Source organism: Asterias rubens, chromosome 11, assembly GCF_902459465.1.
Source record: "Asterias rubens chromosome 11, eAstRub1.3, whole genome shotgun sequence".
NCBI classification, from domain to species: Eukaryota; Metazoa; Echinodermata; class Asteroidea; order Forcipulatida; family Asteriidae; genus Asterias; species Asterias rubens.
In genome coordinates, this window is record NC_047072.1 from 14,298,120 (window position 1) to 14,318,388 (window position 20,269).

The 20,269-nt window shown below is 37.1% G+C and overlaps 2 protein-coding genes across 2 annotated transcripts; one reads left to right on the forward strand and one right to left on the reverse strand.

Annotated features, from left to right (window-relative positions):
* The first annotated feature begins 1,933 nt into the window (after positions 1-1,933).
* On the forward strand, positions 1,934-8,695 carry LOC117296929 (organic cation transporter protein-like). The gene is made up of 11 exons (XM_033780035.1): positions 1,934-2,327; positions 2,799-2,902; positions 3,302-3,456; positions 3,854-4,022; positions 4,267-4,408; positions 4,604-4,695; positions 5,602-5,810; positions 6,193-6,301; positions 6,785-6,994; positions 7,774-7,816; positions 8,581-8,695. The coding sequence occupies exons 1-11, from the start codon at positions 1,935-1,937 to the stop codon at positions 8,605-8,607; spliced, it is 1,653 nt and encodes a 550-aa protein (XP_033635926.1). The 5' UTR covers position 1,934; the 3' UTR covers positions 8,608-8,695.
* Positions 8,696-9,330: 635 nt separating this feature from the next.
* LOC117296342 (eukaryotic translation initiation factor 2 subunit 3) lies at positions 9,331-20,227 on the reverse strand. The gene is made up of 12 exons (XM_033779211.1): positions 20,150-20,227; positions 19,581-19,644; positions 18,670-18,797; positions 18,028-18,149; positions 16,154-16,248; positions 15,455-15,613; positions 14,791-14,925; positions 13,582-13,676; positions 12,911-13,055; positions 12,304-12,473; positions 11,723-11,895; positions 9,331-10,474 (listed from the first exon to the last, which is right to left on the reverse strand). Exons 1-12 carry the CDS (start codon positions 20,210-20,212, stop codon positions 10,417-10,419), a joined length of 1,407 nt encoding a protein of 468 aa, XP_033635102.1. The 5' UTR covers positions 20,213-20,227; the 3' UTR covers positions 9,331-10,416.
* Between the last annotated feature and the right edge of the window lie 42 nt (positions 20,228-20,269).

Below are 20,269 nucleotides of genomic sequence, written 5' to 3' on the forward strand. Positions count from 1 at the left end.
AGAGGCAATTTTTACATAGCTGGCAACTTTTCATGGAATTTTTTCTTATTGGTGACCCTCCTGGTGTACAGAGATATTAAATTTCATCTGACACAAAGACCCCTGCACTCTTACAACAACCTGTAAAAGTTATCTTGCTTTGCACATGTCCCAATAGCAGCCCATTATAGTCGAGCACAGGTAGACAACCCCTCTCAAGTTAGACCCCCCCCCCTCCCAAAAACAACCAACCCAGTTTTCTGGGCCAGAAGGGGCCCCTAAAAGAAAAAAAATGAGAACAATAAGTGTCCGTAGTATACCCCGGGCTATCCGTTGCAGGTCAGTTGTGTTCGTAAAAAGATCTCAGAAAGAACGAAATAGAAAGGTTGTAAATGTAGGCCTATTGTGTATCGAACAATGCTCTGTTTTCTCATTTTACACTCTCAGTAAACCAATAGCATTCAACACTATATAAATAAACAACTCCCGAAATAATACACAAATTCGAAATAAGCTCAACGGGTCTAAAGGGCGAAGTATTGTTACGCAACGGTACACTTTTGGCACGTAGTTGCTGATTAGTATAGAGAAGCTGTTGGTTTTATTTCGTAGCTGTAGACAACACGGTAGGTATACACTGCCCTTGACGCCGGCATGTGCATTCAAGCTAGAACTTAAAAATGTATACTACATAAACTTAAAAGTCTGAAGTAACTTAGTTTTTGAGGAAGAATTAATTTATCACTAAAGTATTCGAATTCGAGACCTCAGCTGAGGTCTCGAATTCAAGGCATCTGAAAGCACACAACTTGTGAGACATAAGGTGTTTTTTCTTCCAACTGATCTCTTGCAACTTCGACGACCAATTGAGTCAAAATTGTACAGGTTTGTTATTTTTTGCATTATGTTAAAATACACCAAGTGAGAATAATGATCTTTGACAATAAAAGTGTCGTTAAAACGTGGATCGATGTTAATGCTCATAGTGGTCTGAGAGTTACGTAATTCAAACGAAATAAATTATGATGACCCTTTGAGGAAATCATGGCAAATAATCATATTTTCCGATCGCGAAGATTGCAAAACAAATGTTTTTTTTATCCGAGCCTAAAATAGTTGCATGGTCGCCACACTATTATAGGCCTATTGTCACAAACATCGTCGCAAATTTATTTGCAAAAAGTTGCGTTTACACAAACATTGGTGCACATTTTAGCGGAATTACACATATTATTTTGTGTTAAAGATGCTATGTCAGATTTTTGGCCCCAAATATTAAAAAATATATTTTTTTGAGTGAATGGTATTTCAAAGAGTATCACCCGCTCTAACGAAAACAAGTTTAACTTTTACTTTTAATGGACAGGAACCATGACAAAAATGTAAAACGTTTCTTATAAAACACATAAGAATTGGTCACGTGATATATTGTCGGGATCACGACAAAAACTAATTTTGAGCACTTTATTTCACTGCTACTAATAATTGGCGGACTGTTTCGAGCAATGGCTCAAATGAAAGCTTGTAACTTTCTCGACCCCAATCAAAATACCTATTGCATTTTAAATCAAAATTTTTAGGTCAAATCGGCCAAAAATCTGACATAGCATCTTTAACTTTGTGCGACATCGTAGACGTCTGCCAGTGGCTTCAGGTGGCCATAAAGGGGCATCACTCATCACGCATAATAATCGGCAATTATTGATTATCTGCGACAAAGCTATTTGCGATGTCGCAAATGCAAACAAACATCGTACGGCTGTCAGCACACAATTGCAGAAACCATAAAACTTGGCACATCGCAAAAGATATGCTATGTTGGTCCCTTCGTTGCATTCAACATTTTGTTAAACTAATATTCCATAACTATAGGCCCCTAATGATTAATATTATCATTATTGTATTAATTCCTACAGTCATATCGTCAGAAATACGAGCAAATATCTTCCAACAATATGCATTTTGACCGGATCCTTGGACTCCTGGGTGAGTTTGGCCCTTACCAGCGTCGAATCTTCTTCCTCATCTGTCTCGTAAGTGTACCCGGGGCTTTTCATAAGCTAGCCCAGGTGTTCCTTGGGGCATCCAGTGATCACTGGTGTGCTGTGCCGGAGTGGGACAACCAAGATTGCACGGCGTGGAATCTCACCGATGCAGAGTGCGAACTTGCCAAGAAGAATGCGTCGATCCCACAGTCTGATGGGGAGGGTTATGATCAGTGTGAACGGTACAACGTGACGGGGGTTTCTTTCCATCCTGGTTTGGACCCGAGAAACTTAAGTGTGGAGGGATGCTTGGATGGGTGGGTGTTCGACACCAGTCAGTACCAGACCACTATTAAAACCGATGTACGGGTAAATCATTATGTTTTTTTCCCCTCACGTTACTAAAGTTATGTATTTCTGATCGATTTCTATGAAATCATTTTTATTATTTTGATTCCACACAAAAAATACCCACATAAAAATAAAGATCTTGTAATTCCGGTCTGTTTTGTTAATATTTTGTGTGTGTATTGCTCATCTTCGATAGAAAAGTTGAAAGGCTATATGAAGGACTTGTTTCACATTGTCAACAAATTCATCAAGATCAGAGCATGTTAATATTTCAAAATTTCTAAAAACAAATTCTCAAGTTTTCAGGGGCTTATTTTCACTGCTCTTCTACCTTACACTCAATTTAAGCCCAAGTTATCTCTATTTATGGAGATGTTATTATTACTAACTTTTATTTGTTTTCAAAAGTTGTCAACATTGTTTTGGAGACAAGCACTTCCCCATAAAACATATTCCGAAAATTGTGTCTCTTTACATCAACAGTTTAATTTAGTTTGCGACAGGAAATCATTGTCAAACTTAGCCCAATCTGTCTACTTTGTTGGGATCTTGATTGGCTCTTTGGTCTTTGGGTCGCTTGCTGATTGGTGAGTTGAAAAGTTAATCTTTTTTTGAAAATAGCGAAGTAAATTAAATGTTCATGAATTGTCTTGATCGGTGTTTAAAAGGTTCAGCAAAATGTAAATTGTCTATTTTCAACCCTAAATTACATATTTATTTCACACAGCTTATTCAATTTTTATTAAAAGTTGACTCGATAGTTTCAAAGAAGCCGCCAGAAATGTATGTTTCTTTCAATAACAGCATCTTGGAGAATAGATCAAAGTATAGGATCAATGGGATATTTAGGTAACTGAAGAAAATTAATTTTTGTCTGGAGTTTTATTTTTATGCACCACCGTAAATTTCAACACAATAAAAACTAATTTGGAAACAATAAATAATGCGGAAAGTGACTCAAAATAAGTGTTTTCTTCTTGTTTAAGGATCGGGCGAACTAAGACGATGTACATCGCTTTGACCCTGTGGTTAGTTGCTTCCATTGCTGTTGCATTCTCGCCAAGTATTGAAGCTTATGCGATATTCAGAGCATTTGGAGGGGCAGGGAGCTATGGCACCTTTCTTCCTGCCTATGTGCTTGGCAAGTATATTTACAGAATCTTTAAAAAACATCGGCTGATTTTTGTTGCCAATTATCTATTTTTTTTAACAGCAAACAACGTGTATTGACTGTTCCCCATGACGTAAACGTGATTAAATTACACACCGCCTTGTCACATAATTTATTCGTAATTTTAAAAATAATTTATGTTTTCTTAAAAATAAATTGAGGAATTGGCCCATGATACTGTCTAATATGGAAGGCTGACTATAATATTGAGAGAAAAAAAAACAAAAAAACAATGCATTGTTCTGTTTCCGGTTACCACATTACTCAAATCTAAAGGTTCTAACTAAAACCTCATAAGACAAGAGTCCTTTAAGTGACTTCTTGTGCGTTTTTTTCCATGCTGTGTGTGTAATTGTTAACCTCCCAGGAACGGAGTTCGTAGGTCCGTCCAAGCGTGTTATCGCTGGGATCGTGGGGCAGATCTTCTTTGCCATCGGGCTAATGATGTTAGCAGGTATTGCGTACCTTGTCCGGGCTTGGCGTACCCTTGAGCTTGTCATCACGGCACCGATCGTCTTATTCTTCCTTTACATACCGTAAGTTAGCACTTAAGTACTCCTATAAAACATCATCCACTAATATAGCTGTCGTCAATTTATTGTCAGCAATATTGCAAGGGAGAAAAGTAAATGTAAGTTTTCTCGAAACCATTGCCTCCATGAAAGTTTGAATTCGGAAATTTTTCTGAAAGTTGTTAAACATATTAGTTTTTATAAACAGTTTTCAATCCTTTTTTGCTTTCATTTATTGGTGGTTTCGTTATGTATTTTTTTCTTAAAGCATTTTGCCAGAGTCGGCACGGTGGTTGATTAATAGAGGGCGGCACAAAGAAGCTGAAAAAATCATCCGAAAAGTTGCCAAGGTGAACAAAAAGGAGCTTCCCGATGTGCTGTTTGAAGATGATGAAATTGATGAACTAAAGGTAAACCAAGCGATGACACAGTTAAAGAAGAAACAAATGGATCCTAAATTATTACAAGTATATCATGTGATCAAAACGTCTGACTAAAGAGAGGATTTACTTCAATTGGCATTTGTTGTTGAGCAAGGTGGAGACTGAAGCAAAATGTAACAATCTGTGATTTTCAAAGATACTTTTTGCCTCTACTTTCTGTAGGTGAAATTGAAAACTGAACGCAAGCCGACAGTTTTGGACTTGTTTAAGACGCCCAACACTGCTGTCAAGACGATCAACCTTATGTTTAATTGGTAAGAGATTTTTGTTGCATAAATAATCTGTTGATATTATATGATTCAATGAAATGATATTTGTAAATTTTCCGAATAGAATTGTGCACAAAGCCTGAACAAAAGTTCCTAAATCACTTTAAAAAAATCTAATCCAAACAGTTTTGCAATATTTTTCTAAACCATTTTAAAAGTTGCTCTTTGATGGTCATTCTGTTTATTAGTAAAATAGTGTGTTTTTCAATGTCATTCTATGACATCGTTATATTATATGTATTCTAAATTTGGTATAATGATGGAAAATCACATGAGCATTTGTTTTAAACGCAGTGGACACTTGTAATTGTCAAAGACTAGCCTTCACAGTTGGTGTATCTCAACATATGCATAAAATAAATAACCTGTGAAGATATGAGCTCAATCGGTCATCAAAATTGCGAGATATTAATGAAAGAAGAAAACACCCATGTCACACGAAGTTGTGTGCGTTTAGATGGTTGATTTCGAGACCTCATATTCTAAACTTGAGGTCTCGAAATCAAATTCGTGGAAAACTACTTCTTTCTCGAAAACTATGGCACTTCAGAGGGAGCTGTTTCTCACAATGTTTTATACCACCAACCTCTCCCCATTACTCGTCACCAAGAAAGGTTTCATGCTAATAATTATTTTGAGTAAGTACCAACAGTGTCCACTGCCTTTAATAGCCAAATGTCATGAACAAAATACAAAGTTCAAACAATAAATTGTCCCACTTAATACTTAAATGCACATTCCATACACAAAGAAAAATACAATTTCGGGGCCTTTTTTTACTGTCTATTGATGTGGTTTTTAAAACCAGAGAAAAAAGAATGGAAGTACCCATCTAATTGATGAAATAATGCCTTTAGGTATATTATTGTTTTTACCGCTATACAATTTCAGGTGTGTTAACAGCTTGGTGTACTATGGGCTCTCTTTAAGCATACCAGACTTGGCCTCTAATGGCTACTTGGCTTTCTTCATATCTGGTGCCATTGAGATCCCAGCCTATCTATTTGCAATGGTTTCCATTGAGAAACTAGGTAGGAGGTTCAATCTGAGTGCCACCATGGTCATCGGCGGTGCAGCTTGTTTGGGTACCATATTTATAGGTGAGTCAGATATCGTTTTACAAAAGGTGAAGACCTTTTTTTTTGGGGGGGGGGGGGTTGGAGGAGAAATAGACGAAATAAACTTAACAATACATTTGGTTTTGTATACCTCGAAGATTGACCCACTCGCAGATCCAGACCAACATTTTAGGGGGGGGGGGGCCAAGTCTATTCAAGATGGAGCATTCGAGCCTGGTGCAAGGCCAATAAGAGGGATAATTAATGAAGGAAACAGAACAAAAAGCCTTCAAATAATATTGATCTGTAGAAATTGGGCCTTCGGATTTGGGCAATACTTTAAAAGCTAATTATGCCCTAATGGAGCAAGGCTCTTTCAGTATCTTTAGTTTGAGTATTTCCTGTTGTTAACTGTTTAACTAAGGTCCTGGTATATGGCAAACTGCTGTTGCAATGATCGGCAAGTTCTGTGTGGCAGCATCATTCTCCATTGTCTATATCTACTCAGCAGAAATCTTCCCAACCCCTCTAAGGTGAGAGCGAACCACACAAATCCAAGATTAAAGTACACACAATGCACACTTTAACAGGGCCCAAAGTTGGGGTACATGTGAGACTTGTCTTCAAGTATATCTAGAAAAATGCCAGTTTTCAGTTTGATTTGGGGAGTATTTTTCATTTAAAGATTTTAAAGTACAATAAAAGTAAATATTAACTTCTTAATCGAAGTGTTTACTCATATTCTTTGCATTATACTTCAGAAGAGCCCCCCCCCCTCCCCCAACCCCCCCCCCCTGAAATATTCAAGTATATAGTATCTTGTAAAGTAATAATGGCATGACTGTTTGTTTGAAACGCCAGGCCATTAACTTTTTTTGTGTTTATACTGTAGGTCCTTTTGGTTTGATAAGCAGATTATAACAGAAAACTCTATTTTCTGTAGTCTTTAATCTTAAGTCAACCAGCCACAAAACCTTTTCATTGTCTAATACCTTCAACTCATGCACCCACTACAGGACAGCAGGAATGGGCATATGCTCCATGGCATCTAGGATTGGGGGTATCCTCTCACCTCTTATTCTCCTTCTGAGGGACACTTGGGAACCTCTCCCACTGGTTCTGTTTGGGGGACCATCCATCTTGGCTGGTCTCCTAGCATTACTCTTACCTGAGACAAAAGGAAGATCACTGCCAGAGACAGTAGAGGAGGCTGAACAGTTTGGGAGGTAAGATTCATCTTTAGAAGCTTAAGAAGTTTGTTTGTAGAGGCTACAGATCAGAGGCTACAGAGGCTAGAGGCTACAGATCATGTTACTTATGTTTCATTATCAGTCATTAACCAAATCTAAAATAGTCAGATACTTGTCATGTTCTTCTGTGTTTATTATAATTGCTCAGGTAGACATGAATGCAATATACTTACAGAACACAACTATCAACCTCATACCCAAGGGTGTGGACCAAATCTAAAATGGTCAGATACTTGTCATGTTCTTCTGTGTTTATTATGATTGCTCAGGTAGACACGAATGCAATTATACTTTACAGAACACAACTATCAACCTCATTCCCAAGGGTTTTAAATCTTGCAGCGTTTATTTTCCCCCCATGTTCTGCTCGATCATAATCCTCAATTGCTTATTGAGTATCATAAAACAATATCTAGCTGAACTGTGATTGCAGCAAAACACTGGAACTTTTGACACATGCTTGTGTCATATCCAGGTTTGAAAGTGTGCATATACAACACGATTAATGTGTCAGGTTCTCTCCCAGGGTTGGGGAGGAGAGAGGACAATGTCAGCTGCCCATGGGAAAGGTTGCAATATTGTCATGTCCATCCATTTACAGGACGACCCTTAAATATCTACATACCCTTCATTTCAATAACATATTAAATGACATGGGCAATGAGGGGGGGGGGGGGGGGGGGAGGGGGGGGGCATGATTTCATTGTCATTTTATTTCATTCATATCCATGTTATTTCATTGTAAACATGATCAGGTGTAGCTGCTTGAGTTCTTCTGAATACATACATGTTCACAGGGTAAGATTTCAGTTTGATAAGTGCTATATGTTCCATCTTTAAACAATTATAATTTATACTAATTTTGTATCTACAGTGATTCTTTTAACTTTTGATTGATTTAGGACAAGTTTTTTTTTTTTTTTTTTTGGGGGGGGGGGGGGGGCAATTTAAAAATAAATGGGCCGTTTGGGGCCAGCATTTAGGGTTTAAAAAACTGCAAGGGGTTAAACTTGTTGTTTTGAGAAAATTCAGACCATTACATTTTTGAGCCAATTTTTAAAAATGGGCCTTTTATGTGCCAGGATTTTGGGTTAAAAAGAATTGCAAGGCTTGTTGTTTTGAACGATTTTCAGATAAATTTTATTTTTGGCAAAGTTTTGAAAATGGGCCTTTTTGAGCCAAGACTTTTGGGGAAAAAACTGCATGCGGTTAAACTTTTACTTTTGAGCGATTTCAGACTACTATATTTTTTTCCAAATTTTAAAAATGGGCCTTTTTGAGCCACGATTTTGGATAAACAGATTTGCAAGGGGTCAAACTTGTACTTTTGAGCAATGAAAAACCATTTTATTTTTGGCCCAAATTTTAAAAGTGGGCCTTTTTAGGCAAGGTTTTGGGGTTAAAAAACTGCAAGGGGTTACACTTGCTCTTTTGAGTGATTTCGGACCACTATACTTTTTGCCAAAATTTTTAAAATGGGCCTTTTGATTTTTGGCTAAAAAAATTCAGTATGGTAGAAATTATGTTTGGACACGATTCAGATTTTTCTTTTTTCACTTTAGGAAGGCAAGGGCAGTGAAGAATTGTAAAGATCAAGAAGAGAATGAACTGTCTGGACATGTCAACGAAGGTTTTTATAAACATGATAAAAATGGAACAATTTAAAGGAACACGTTGCCTTAGATTGGACGAGTTTGTCTATAAAAAGCGTTTGTAACTATTTGTTATAAAATCCATACAATTAGAAAGATATTTTAAAAGTAGAATATAATGATCCACACAAGTATCACTCGAAATTGCGTGCGTGGTTTTCCCTTTACCTCGTCGACAAACACGGTCGGCCATTTATGGGTCGACTCCCATAAATGGCCGACGGTGTTAGTTCTACTTTTAAAACATCTTTCTAACAATATGCATTTTATAACAAACGGTTACAAACGCTTTTCAAAGACCAACTCGACCGATCCAAGGCAACGTGTTCCTTTAATAGAATACTTTGAGAAGCTCTGCATTATTTTTATGTTTTTTTACTTTAGATTTTAATTTTTACTACTGGTGGTAATTTGATATTTGTGGCTATCAATTTTTTATGAGGTGTTTGTTATTCTTTGTCAATTTTACTTTAATTAAGATTTCTGTAATAACCTACTATAGATATTCTGGATTATCAAAATATTTTAATAGGATCAATTCTTCAGGACAAAACATATTTCTTGTTTGTCTAGCCAAGTTTTCCCAACTATATATTTAGCATCGTAAATTGGTGTCACCTTCCCTTAACAAAACAAATAACTGTTAAACAAGAGAGTGTATCCATTGATCTACTTATGTTTTATTGTATTTCTGACATGGTTCATCACAAATGCAACTTACAATATTAAGCCAGAGGTGGGTGGCAAAAGCTATAGAACATTCACATGTAATAATAAATGAAGTACTCTTTCAACGAAAAGGGAACACATATCAGGTAGTTACAAATGTCAAATGAACATACTCGAGGCAGATACACAGTCATAGATTTAGGTTTAAGTAAATATTTTCCCTCTCAAAAAGCTCTTCTTTTGATAAAGTATGATGAACCAATGTATACAAGAAGTTGTAACCAAGTATCGCTATATCCCTTGATAGCTTTGGAAGTGGCTATGACCACATTACTGGAAAAGTCTTGTATTTTATTGTCACTGAAGCCACTGGCTACAGCGAAGGACAAAGTAACGTGATTCAGCTTTTAGTCCTGCATCAGCGCTTTTGCCTCAAACCTGATTATTGCCACTGCACCAAAAATTACTTAATTTGGTATGGTTAAGGAATATCAATGTATGCATTGATCAACGCTGTTAGTTAAAGGCAGGGAACAAAAATAGCATGTAAATTAGATACAGCAAAAGGATTATTATCAACATCAATATGAGTAATAATATTGAATAATTGGCACTTAACCATTCTAAATCCGATTTAAGACTGATCCATTAAGAACTGCTATTGATACATTGATCAATCAGCACCATAAAGGGCCAACAACTTTGAACAAAATTGCACTATTGTCAAGGAGGTAAATATTGTGGAACGGCCCATTTCTTTGCAGTTGCTGTGTTAGGCAAGGCTTAATGGATCGGTCTATAAACATGTACAGGTATATAACTATGGCTTTGATGCTGTAGTCATTAGTTTGTACCAAATAAAAGTATAACCAAAGCCATTGCTTTAACATTAATAGCTCATATTTATACACCATTTTGATGTAATTGAAATGACGGACTATAATATTCCTTGACACGAGGCAAACAAAGCAAAATGAGAGTTGATGTTAGAAAGCATCTCCATGGTTGTGTATGAATAAAAGTAACAGGTGCAATGAGTATGGAAAGAAGAGGGGTGACATACATTGCAGGCACCCTTCATGACTCTGTTGGCTTGATTGTAATTCCTTTTCGGATTTGTCCCCATCCAATCAACCTGTAAACAACAAAACAATAAAGAACAACAATTTTAATTTAAAGTGGTACTTTTGAGCGATTACTGACATTTAATTTTTAGGCCAATTTTTTAAAATGGGCCTTTTCTGGCCAAGATTTTGGGTTATAAAAACTGCAAGGGGTTAAACTTGTTTTTAACAATTTCAGACCATTTTATTTTTGGGTCATTTAAAATTTTTTTTAGCAATTTTGAGCCAGGATTTTGAAGTGAAAAAACTGCAAGGGGTTTAACTTATTTATTTGCGCAATTTTTGACCATTTTAATTTTGGCCCAATTTTTAAAAATAGGTTAGGAATTTGTGTTAAAAAACTGCAAGGGGTTTAACTTGTTTTTTTTAGCAATTTCAGGCCATTTATTTTTTGGCCCAAATTAAAATTTTTTTTATTTCGGGTCAGAATTTGGGGTAAAACAAAAACTGCAAGGGGTTAAACTTGTTTTGAGAAAATTTGGACCATTTTATTTGTGGCAAACTTTTCAAGTTTAGCCTTTTTTGGCCAGGATTTTGAGTTTAAAAAACTGCAAGGGGTTAAACTTGTTGTTTTGGGAAAATTCGAACCATTTTATTTTCGGGCCAATTTTTTTAAATTGGCTTTTTGGGGCCAGGATTTTGGACCATTTTAATTTTGGCCCAACTTTAAACATTGACCTTTTCGGGCCAGGATTATGAGGGGAAAAAAATGCAAGGGGTTAAACTTGTTATTTTGACTGATTTCGGACCATTGTATTATGGGGCAAATTTTCAAAAATAGGTTTTTTTGCTAGGATTTGTGGTTATAAAAACTGCAAACGATTTCAGACCATTTAAATTTTGGCCCAAGTTTTATAATGGGCCTTTTTGAGCCAAGATTTTTAAGTAAAAAAAAACTGCAAGGTGTGGAACTTGTCCTTTTGAGTGATTTCTGACCATTTTATTTTTCGCCCAAAATTTAAAAATGTGACTTTTTGGGCCAGGATTTTGGGTTAAATCAACTGCAAGGGGTTAAACTTGTTCTTTTGAGCAATTTAGGGCTATTTTATTTTTGGGTTAACAAAATGGCAAGTGGTTAAACTTGTAATTGATAAGGTTTTTAGCAATAATACTTGGGGATTTTTTTTTTCAAAGTTTGTAGTGCCTTTTGGGACCAGAATTGTTTGGGTTAAAATCTAAACAGATTCAAACTTGGCCATGCTTCTGACATGACCAACTTTGATTACAAAATACACACATTTTGTTTATTATTCACGTACCTCCAATGTTTTTCTACTCGTCTGCTCAGTGCAATCTTTTCTCCAATTTCTGTGCACACTGGATTGGTCAGCACAATTTTTGCCAAATCAGCTTTGACCGCTAGAACTCGACTACCAGTTGAGAGAGATCCAATGTTGACCATCAGGGCTTCACTTTTACTCAATTTTTGAACCTGTGATTCAAAAGGCATCAAGATGTTCTTCACCGTAGAAACTTAAAAAAATAAGATGCTGAAACCCCTAAGCCCTAGGGCACTTTAATCTTCATGTTGGATCTGTTGACTTCAACGCACTATCGTTACCCTGACCTCTGACAATTTCATCCCCAAAACATTGCCTTGGTTCCCGTCGCAACTTTTTACGATTGCCTTGCTGCCCTTTGAAACTTCTGAAAATTGCATTGGTGCCCTAAACTTGTACAAAAATTTCCTACCCCTTTAGTATAAGGGCTGCCAGAGTATTGGCCATATCTATAGGGCTAGGACAAAGCAACCAGATTTATTTCAGTATCGCCACTAAGATGAAACATGGAGTTTGCAACCGTTAATTTGCATCGGTTTATTTGCGGTCTGTAGACCTACCTTGGCTGCCTTCTTGTCTCCCTCTGTCCGTACACCCAGCAGACGTCGAAGCAAAAAGTATGAGATCTCCAACTCTGTATAGATTTCTGGTAGAGCTCCTACTGCACCTAAGACCTGGCCAACAAGGCGATCAGCTCGGCACAGTGTTGGATCAATCTTGGTACCCACACCTTGATGAAAGAACAATAGGAAATTGGGTTGAATTTATTCTCACTTGGTGTATCCCAACATAAGCATAACATGCTAAACCTGTGAAAATTTGGGCTCAATAATTGGTCATCGAATTTGCAAGAGAATAACAAAAGAAAAAACATCCTTGTTTTGTGTGCCATCAGATGCATAATAAAAGACTTCGGCTGAAGTCTTTTATTATTTGAGTGAAAATTTACCTCTTTCTCAAAATCTGTGTTCAAAAGGGAGCCGTTTCTCAAAATGTTTTATACTATCAACAGCTCTCCATTGCCTGTTACCAAGTTAGGTTTTATGCTTACAATTATTTTGAGTAATTACCAATAGCGTCCAGTTTTTGTTAAGCCAAAGTCTTCAATTTTAGCAGAGCTATAGGTTTTTGTTTACACCTTCCAGAATACAGTGTATTGGAACTTACCAATGAGCCCACCAGGGACAGCAAACTGAAGATCATTCTTTTCAGCAAACAGTGAGATGATTTTGGAGAATATAGGTCTACACTGCAGCTTGCCTTCATTATCCTCAGACACAATACCAGGTCTGACTTCAATTTCTTGGCCAACCTATTCCAGAAAGATAATAAAAAAATTAATAATACTCATATTATATTGCGCATGTATTGACCAATAAGGTGTTCGAGGTCCTTGAACAAAGAGAGGCACTTTCAAAACAGGTTTTTGAGTTATTATGAATTACAAAACAAATTCATCACCTTGTAAGCCTTTTACAAGGTGCTGCGGCGCACTCAGCAGCCACCGCCATGAACACCAGGGGAATCACTACTTGCTTCTTTTATGTGCATTTTGCAACACACAAAACCAACGGCTCTACATCCCATCCGGAGCAATAATGGTAAAAAGTGTCTTGCTTAAGGACACACGTGTTATGAACGGGACTTCAACCCACACTCAACTGACCAGAAACACCAAAGCTTGAGTGCTGTGTGCTTGAACCCTTGGCCATGACAAGCCAGATAAATATATCATTAGGGTATGTGTTGTATTCTTGGACGGGGTGAAGCAATATATCAAAGGATTTCTTAACAGCTCCAGAGATAACAATGCAAAGAGACACCTAAGAAGTACATACCCGAAGCACCCCCCTTAGTATACTGCCTCCAGCCACGCCTCCTTTAAGGTCCTTGACTTCACTTCCTGGTTTGTTTACATCGAAAGATCGGATCACTAGAAAGAAAAAAAACAACAACATCAATTCAATATTTTCATTAACCAGTTTCTTTTAAAGATCCCATACAAGAACTCTCTTAATAGAAAAGTGCATTGAAATTAAAGAGCCAATAAAGGATGATCTCAATATGTCAACTATTACCTTTGTATGACCAAATAGACATCGCAGATACCGGTAAATAACCATTTTACTCTCAAAATTTGCATTTAGCAATAAATATCTCAGGTCAAAAATGCACCCGGCCGCGCGGCTTTTTCAGCCGAGAGTCAAAAACGGCTCATCTAATATAATGACCCTAGACGCCAGTGATGAATTTCCCCATATTGGTTTTGAACACAGTTCTCCAGCTTTGGCGTTTCCACACCAAATAGCCGCCACTGATGTCATGATTGCTTTGTCGCGCGAGTTTGTTTGACCCCACACATTTCAGAAATTTGGCTCGGAGCATTCTGGAGAAAACCCATTTTTTACCATGTTTTAACATGACGTAAGAGACACGTTATATTTTTTAGGTTTCCTGGATGGACTGCAGCTGTTAGAAAACTGTAATATCTATATATTTGAGATAATCCTTTATTGGCTGTTTAATTTATCCAATGACCAGTCAAGGAACTAAGTAACAACATGTAAGGGCAACTTGGCGGCAACCAACTGCAGTGCAGTACAAAAGGAAAACATAGGTAGCACATGATGCTTACAGTGTCAAACTGACAAAATTATATGAAATTTCAAAAGTAATTGATTTTTCTTTTTGGAGTTTGCTTTGGTGTTTGCCTGTATTAACATTGACATGGACCTAATATTTGGTAATTTATTGTTTTGATACTGTGTATGGCACAATGGTAGCGGGCTTAGCCCATCGGGAGGTTACTATACAAAAGCTTGCTCCGAATCACATGACCAGAATTTGACAAAGCAACTGTTTGTATAGTCTGAGGATTTTAATTTTAACTGGGAATTTGTTACTGTATCAGGCCTGTATTCGCCTAAGGCACTGGAACTTGTGCAATTATTAGACTAATTCAAACTTTGCAAAACAACATGTCTAGCACGCTAAGAAGAGTAGTCTAAAACTGGTCTATAAAGTAATTAATAACTTTGAGTACTAACCAATTAGTCGAGGTTCAGATGTGAAGTCCCTGATAGGAATTGGGATTTTCTTTGTGATGTATTCACAGATGACTTCAATGTTGTACTTGAGCTGGGCAGAGATCGGGATGATAGGTGCACCCTCTGCTACTGTCCCTAAAAAGTTAAGATACAACTTACATATAAAAATTGAATCTTGTACTGTGGTTGTAAAAGTACTTATTTTAAAGGCAAAGTAGATATTAAGATTGTCTTCTTGAGGGAGTTTCTACAAAAACATTCAGTAAATTTTAAATTTGGACAAATATTTAAAATGTTATCCCAGTATTCCTTTGTTTTTTTGAACCGTTTGATTATGTTATTCCTATATAAATGAATGTATACAATAAAATTAACATGTGAAAAAGTTTTTGAGATATCAGCGAAAATCTTGAGTGGTTATTTCCCCGCAGGAGGAATAACCCTGATAGAAAAACACAATTTGAAGATCTAAGCGTAACACTTCTAAGATTCAAATTTTGGGGCAAACAACCTAATATCTTTTTACTTAACCGCGTAACTTCAAAGCTTTAAATAGCAAAAATTGCTGTAGGCTTCTAACCAAAATTGTTTATTGCCATTAGTTTTAAGAGTGACTACCAAACATATATCTTCCCTCTAAGGGGGGGGTTAGATCTTAGATTACCTTGGACGAATCTGAGGATTTGGTCGTACTGTTCCCTGGCCTGGGTCTCCTTGACCAAGTCAATCTTATTCTGTAAGATCAGTATATGCTTGAGCTTCATAATCTCAATAGCAGCGAGATGCTCAGAGGTCTGGGGCTGGGGACAGGACTCATTACCAGCTGTACAGGAAAACAAATAATGTCACATCAACATAGGCGCAAACAAATTATCAGACTAGACCCTTATATGGATGGCGAAAAGCAATGTTGAATAACCCTAATACTATTTCTCAATGTGCGTTGTCAACCGATTGTTAATTCACAAAGATTTTATTGCAATTGAACTTCAAAACAGCTGATCCTCGAATCCATAAAAAGGACTCTTGATGGAAAGAGTATAATGTAAGGCAGAAAAAATCGTCCCAAAATGCAATTTTGCAAACTTCACTTTTATTTTTTGTATTTTTACGTTTTGAAAATATCTTGTGTGTCATTACATATGGGCTTGTGAAAAAACCTGCGGGCGATCCAAATTTTGGTCGTATCGCGATTGAAAAAAAAAGTTATGGGAAACCCCTGCATAAGTTCAGAATGGTTGTACATTCAGGGACAAAAATTCACAAACAGTTGGAATCTCTGATTGACCATGGAATACCAATAGTGTACCAGCTTTTAAATACCGTATTTGTGAGTAAAAAAGAAGCAATGTGTTCTTCTTACCGATAAGAAGAAGGGCTGCGTCCATTACAGCAGCTCCGTTTAACATAGTTGCCATAAGAATGTCGTGACCGGGGCAATCAACAAAAGAAACGTGCCTGTGGTTCACCAAGAGAAGGGAAAAAACAAAAAATTTAACATACTGAATACATTTCTAGAGATGGTAAAGCATGTGTCCTGGCTGGAAAACTTATCCAATCAAATTAGGCCATTTGTACCATTCTGACGTTTGAGATGCTCCCTATGTGTAACTCGGTTCTTTAACATGAACAACACACAACACATGGAGGCTACAACTTTACATCTAAACTAGTGGGCGAAGCAATAATGGTTATATGTCTTGCTTGCAGTTAAAGACACTATTGGTAATTGTCAAAGACCAGTCTTTTCATTTGATGTATCTCAACATATGCATAAAATAACAAAACTGTGAAAATTTGAGCTCAATTGGCAGCCAAAGTTGCAAGAAAATAATGAAAGAAAAAAATACCCTTGTCACACAAAACTGTGTGCTTTTAGATTGTTGATTTCAAGACATCAAATTCTTAATCTGAGGTCTCAAAATCGAATTCGTGGAATATTACATCTTTCTCGAAAACCATGACACTTCATCAACCTCTCCCTATTACTCGTTACCAAGTGAGGTTTTATGCTAATAATTATTTTGAGTAATTACCAATCGTGTCCCAGGGCTCGAATTTCACGCTGGACCGCAGGCCCGAGGCCAGTGATTTTAGCTTCGGTCCAGTAAACTTTAAGCCGAACAAGTCCGGCGGTCTTGTGTTTTTTTTTATGCATACTAATAATTATAGTTACTATTACAAATAATTATATGAAGCATATAATATCTTTCATTAAAAAATGTATTTCAATCTCATTTAGAATAAAAGTTTTTGTTTACTTGTCGTCAAATCAGTGTTCTGAGCACGCCTGCGGAGTGTCAATCCGTCCTTTTTTCACGTGCATCAGGCTGCATACAAGTTTTCCATTCAGTTTACTCATGCCCACACATTGTACATCTAGTCTCAAACCATTTATGTTTATGCACCCGGGGAGTGAGCGAGCGGGGACGAGGGAGTGGTGTGTTGGTACCCGGCGCGGCAGCACACCTTAGTACAGCGATGTTTGTTTACCACTGACCATGTGTAAAGTCTGATACCTTACAAAGGAGTGTTGAATTTGCATTAAGAAGGTCTGTGTTGCATGGATTAAAAGTAAGGTCTTGTTGCCAAACGTCTTGCTAAGTATGGCTACCAACAGTGATGAGCTTCTGACTACTGCTGTCAAATTTTTGGTCAATCTTTTTATGACGATCTTTTTATGAATGCTGCACGTTGCAGTGTTTTGTTGGTGATTTGCCTGTCAAATCAGAATTTTTTTTTTGAGGCGGGAGAATGTTGTGAAGTAGGTATATGGAACTTTATTGATTGGGTTTCACAGCAAAAAAAAGCCTCCTAAGGGATGAAAAAGGCCTGCTGTTCTATCGTGTTAATTTTTTTTTCCTAATAAAATTTTGGTCTTGTAAAAAATCTTCCGGTCCAGTAAAAATTCTGAGCAACAAGCCCTGCAGTCTTGTGGATTTTTTCCCCAAATTCGAGCCCTGTGTCCACTGCCTTTAAGGACACAAGTGTCAAGATTGGGACTCGAGCCAAAACTTTGTCGATCTGAAAAAAAGAGAGCATGAGTCCACTGCACTTGACCACGCCACACCATTGCTCATGGACACAGACGGCATGGCCTATATCCTGACATAGCCAGAACTCACATCTCATCAGCAAACTACCTCATGTAGGAATATATGCTAAGACAGCAATAACATTGTAACATAACCAAGATGATAGGTGTCGCTGTAAGAAAATAACAAAGTTTAATTATACCTTAACAGTTTGAATTTGCCGTTGCAGCCTTGTCGATCACAGAGAAATACATCTTCCTTATTGCTGCCTGCTGACCTGTAGCAACCAGGACGGGGACACGCTGGATTATCACATTTGTAGACCTGGAAAATACACCAAGATTTAAACAATCAAAATTATGAATGTTGAGTCTTGCAAAAATCTAATCGAAATCAGTGCCATGTATTAAACATGTGTAGTGCCATGGAATTTAAGTTGCAAATTACTACATAACAGTTTTTTTTAATACTGCAAATATGAATTCTTTAATAAAATTACTGCAGTCAAGGCATACCGAGTTTAACGCTTGCTTGATTTTTTTTTACAAAGGTCACTCGGTGTGTTGTAACTAAAGACGAATGCTAAAAAATATGGCAGTTATAATAAGCATTACCAATAGTACACATTCAGAATATGGGACCATCATTGCTAAAGTGCAATCTTGGGCAGCACAGTGTATTTTGCTCAGAGTGATGGGTGAAATTTGTTAGTTCTGGGCAAGCCCGCCCGGGACCGCCCACCCACCGTGGCTACAACATTGATCAGAGGGATTTTGGAGGACATGTCACTGTTAGTGGTAAAGAGAGAAAATAATTTTGAAGAATTGGAAGATGATAACTGTACCTTTGCATTTGCATATCCCAGCTTAATTGTGATATTCCTGATCAGCTCATTCTTGAAGCGGACAGTCTGAACTCCAGAGATGGCTTTCACTACAGTGGACTTTCCATGAGCCACATGACCAATAGTTCCTACAATTATAAGATTGTGTGAATTAATAATCCATGACAGATTCATAACAACGGCATATCAAAATAGATATAAGATAATCGAATCCAAAGCAATTTCAACCGCAGGCATTTTGCATCTAATGACCCTTAGCACTGAGGTCACTTGTGGGAGTCATTTTGGGAGTCAAAGTGCGAGTACATATAGCTCCATGCTCCACCAAAGCATGTGAACTGAACCCAATCCCAGAACCACTGATAAAGGGTGTGTAGACAACGTCATTCAGACAGCGTGTCATCTAAAATGTGCCGAGCACAGTAATAAGACACAGGGAATCTGCCTCCTATAATTGATTGAAGCGATGATGTCAAATTGGAAAACAGAAAACTTGATAATGAGTACAATTAAACGGCTGGTATTTCATCTTTGACATATTTCAGGCTATTTTGTCATGTCTTTTTCGTTATTTGCGAAATCTTTGGAATGGGATATGTGCAAAAAAAATCATAGCAAGTCGCAGAATCAAGGGGTACACACATGTACTTTTCCTCGAGGTGCTATAGTAGGAACTGTCAAAGTTTAATAAAAATTTCATCAGAACAGAAGAGTAAAGTGCCCCAGTTAATGGGTCTGTTTGTTTGTGCAATTAAATTTGACCGAGCCGAGAGTATTGGTTTGTACAGACAGAGCATTTTTCGATCTCAACAAACAAATACTCATAATACAACAAATTTACAAAACTATTAACAATCTTGAGAAGACAGGTCAAATTATTAACAATAATTTTTTTACTAATTTATACTAACCTATATTGATTGTGGCTTGTCGACTTATGACTTCTGGGGATAGAGGATTTAATGTGGAAGCATCCTACAAAACAAAAGAGATAACAAATAAAATATCAATAGAAACAAATTTTGAATTATATAGGCCCCTAAAGTCCTAACAATCCGACTTAATATTTAAGTTTTAATTAAATAATAAAACAGTTCAGATCACACACACAATCAATAGACAAAAGGGCCCCGTAAACAGAAAAACTAGCTAGTCATACTCAAGAAAGGCAGGGTCGTAGCTTCAAATATTTGAGTGCCGGCCGCACAATTTATACTTCCAGTCCAGTGTACCAATACATAAACGACAAACAAGACAAGTTGTTAGCATTTGAACATGGACAGTGGACATGACGGGCAGCGCAGAGCAGCACAAACACTACAGAAAAAACAGTGAAGTCGGCAACTGACCGTTCTTCGTTTGGCAGGATAAAACTCCATAATATGAAAATCAAATACACAACAAAAACAAATCATAACCGTCCAACATCTACACAAACATCATATAAAATTGTAAAATACCAAACAACAAGGAAACTTACGAGATTTTCTAAATCTTGTTTCGCCAGATGCGGGTTCGGGTTCAGCATGGGTTCGGTCGCCATCTTGACTGATGAAATATCAAGCTCGTTCACGAAATTGTGATTTCTAAAGTATAAAAT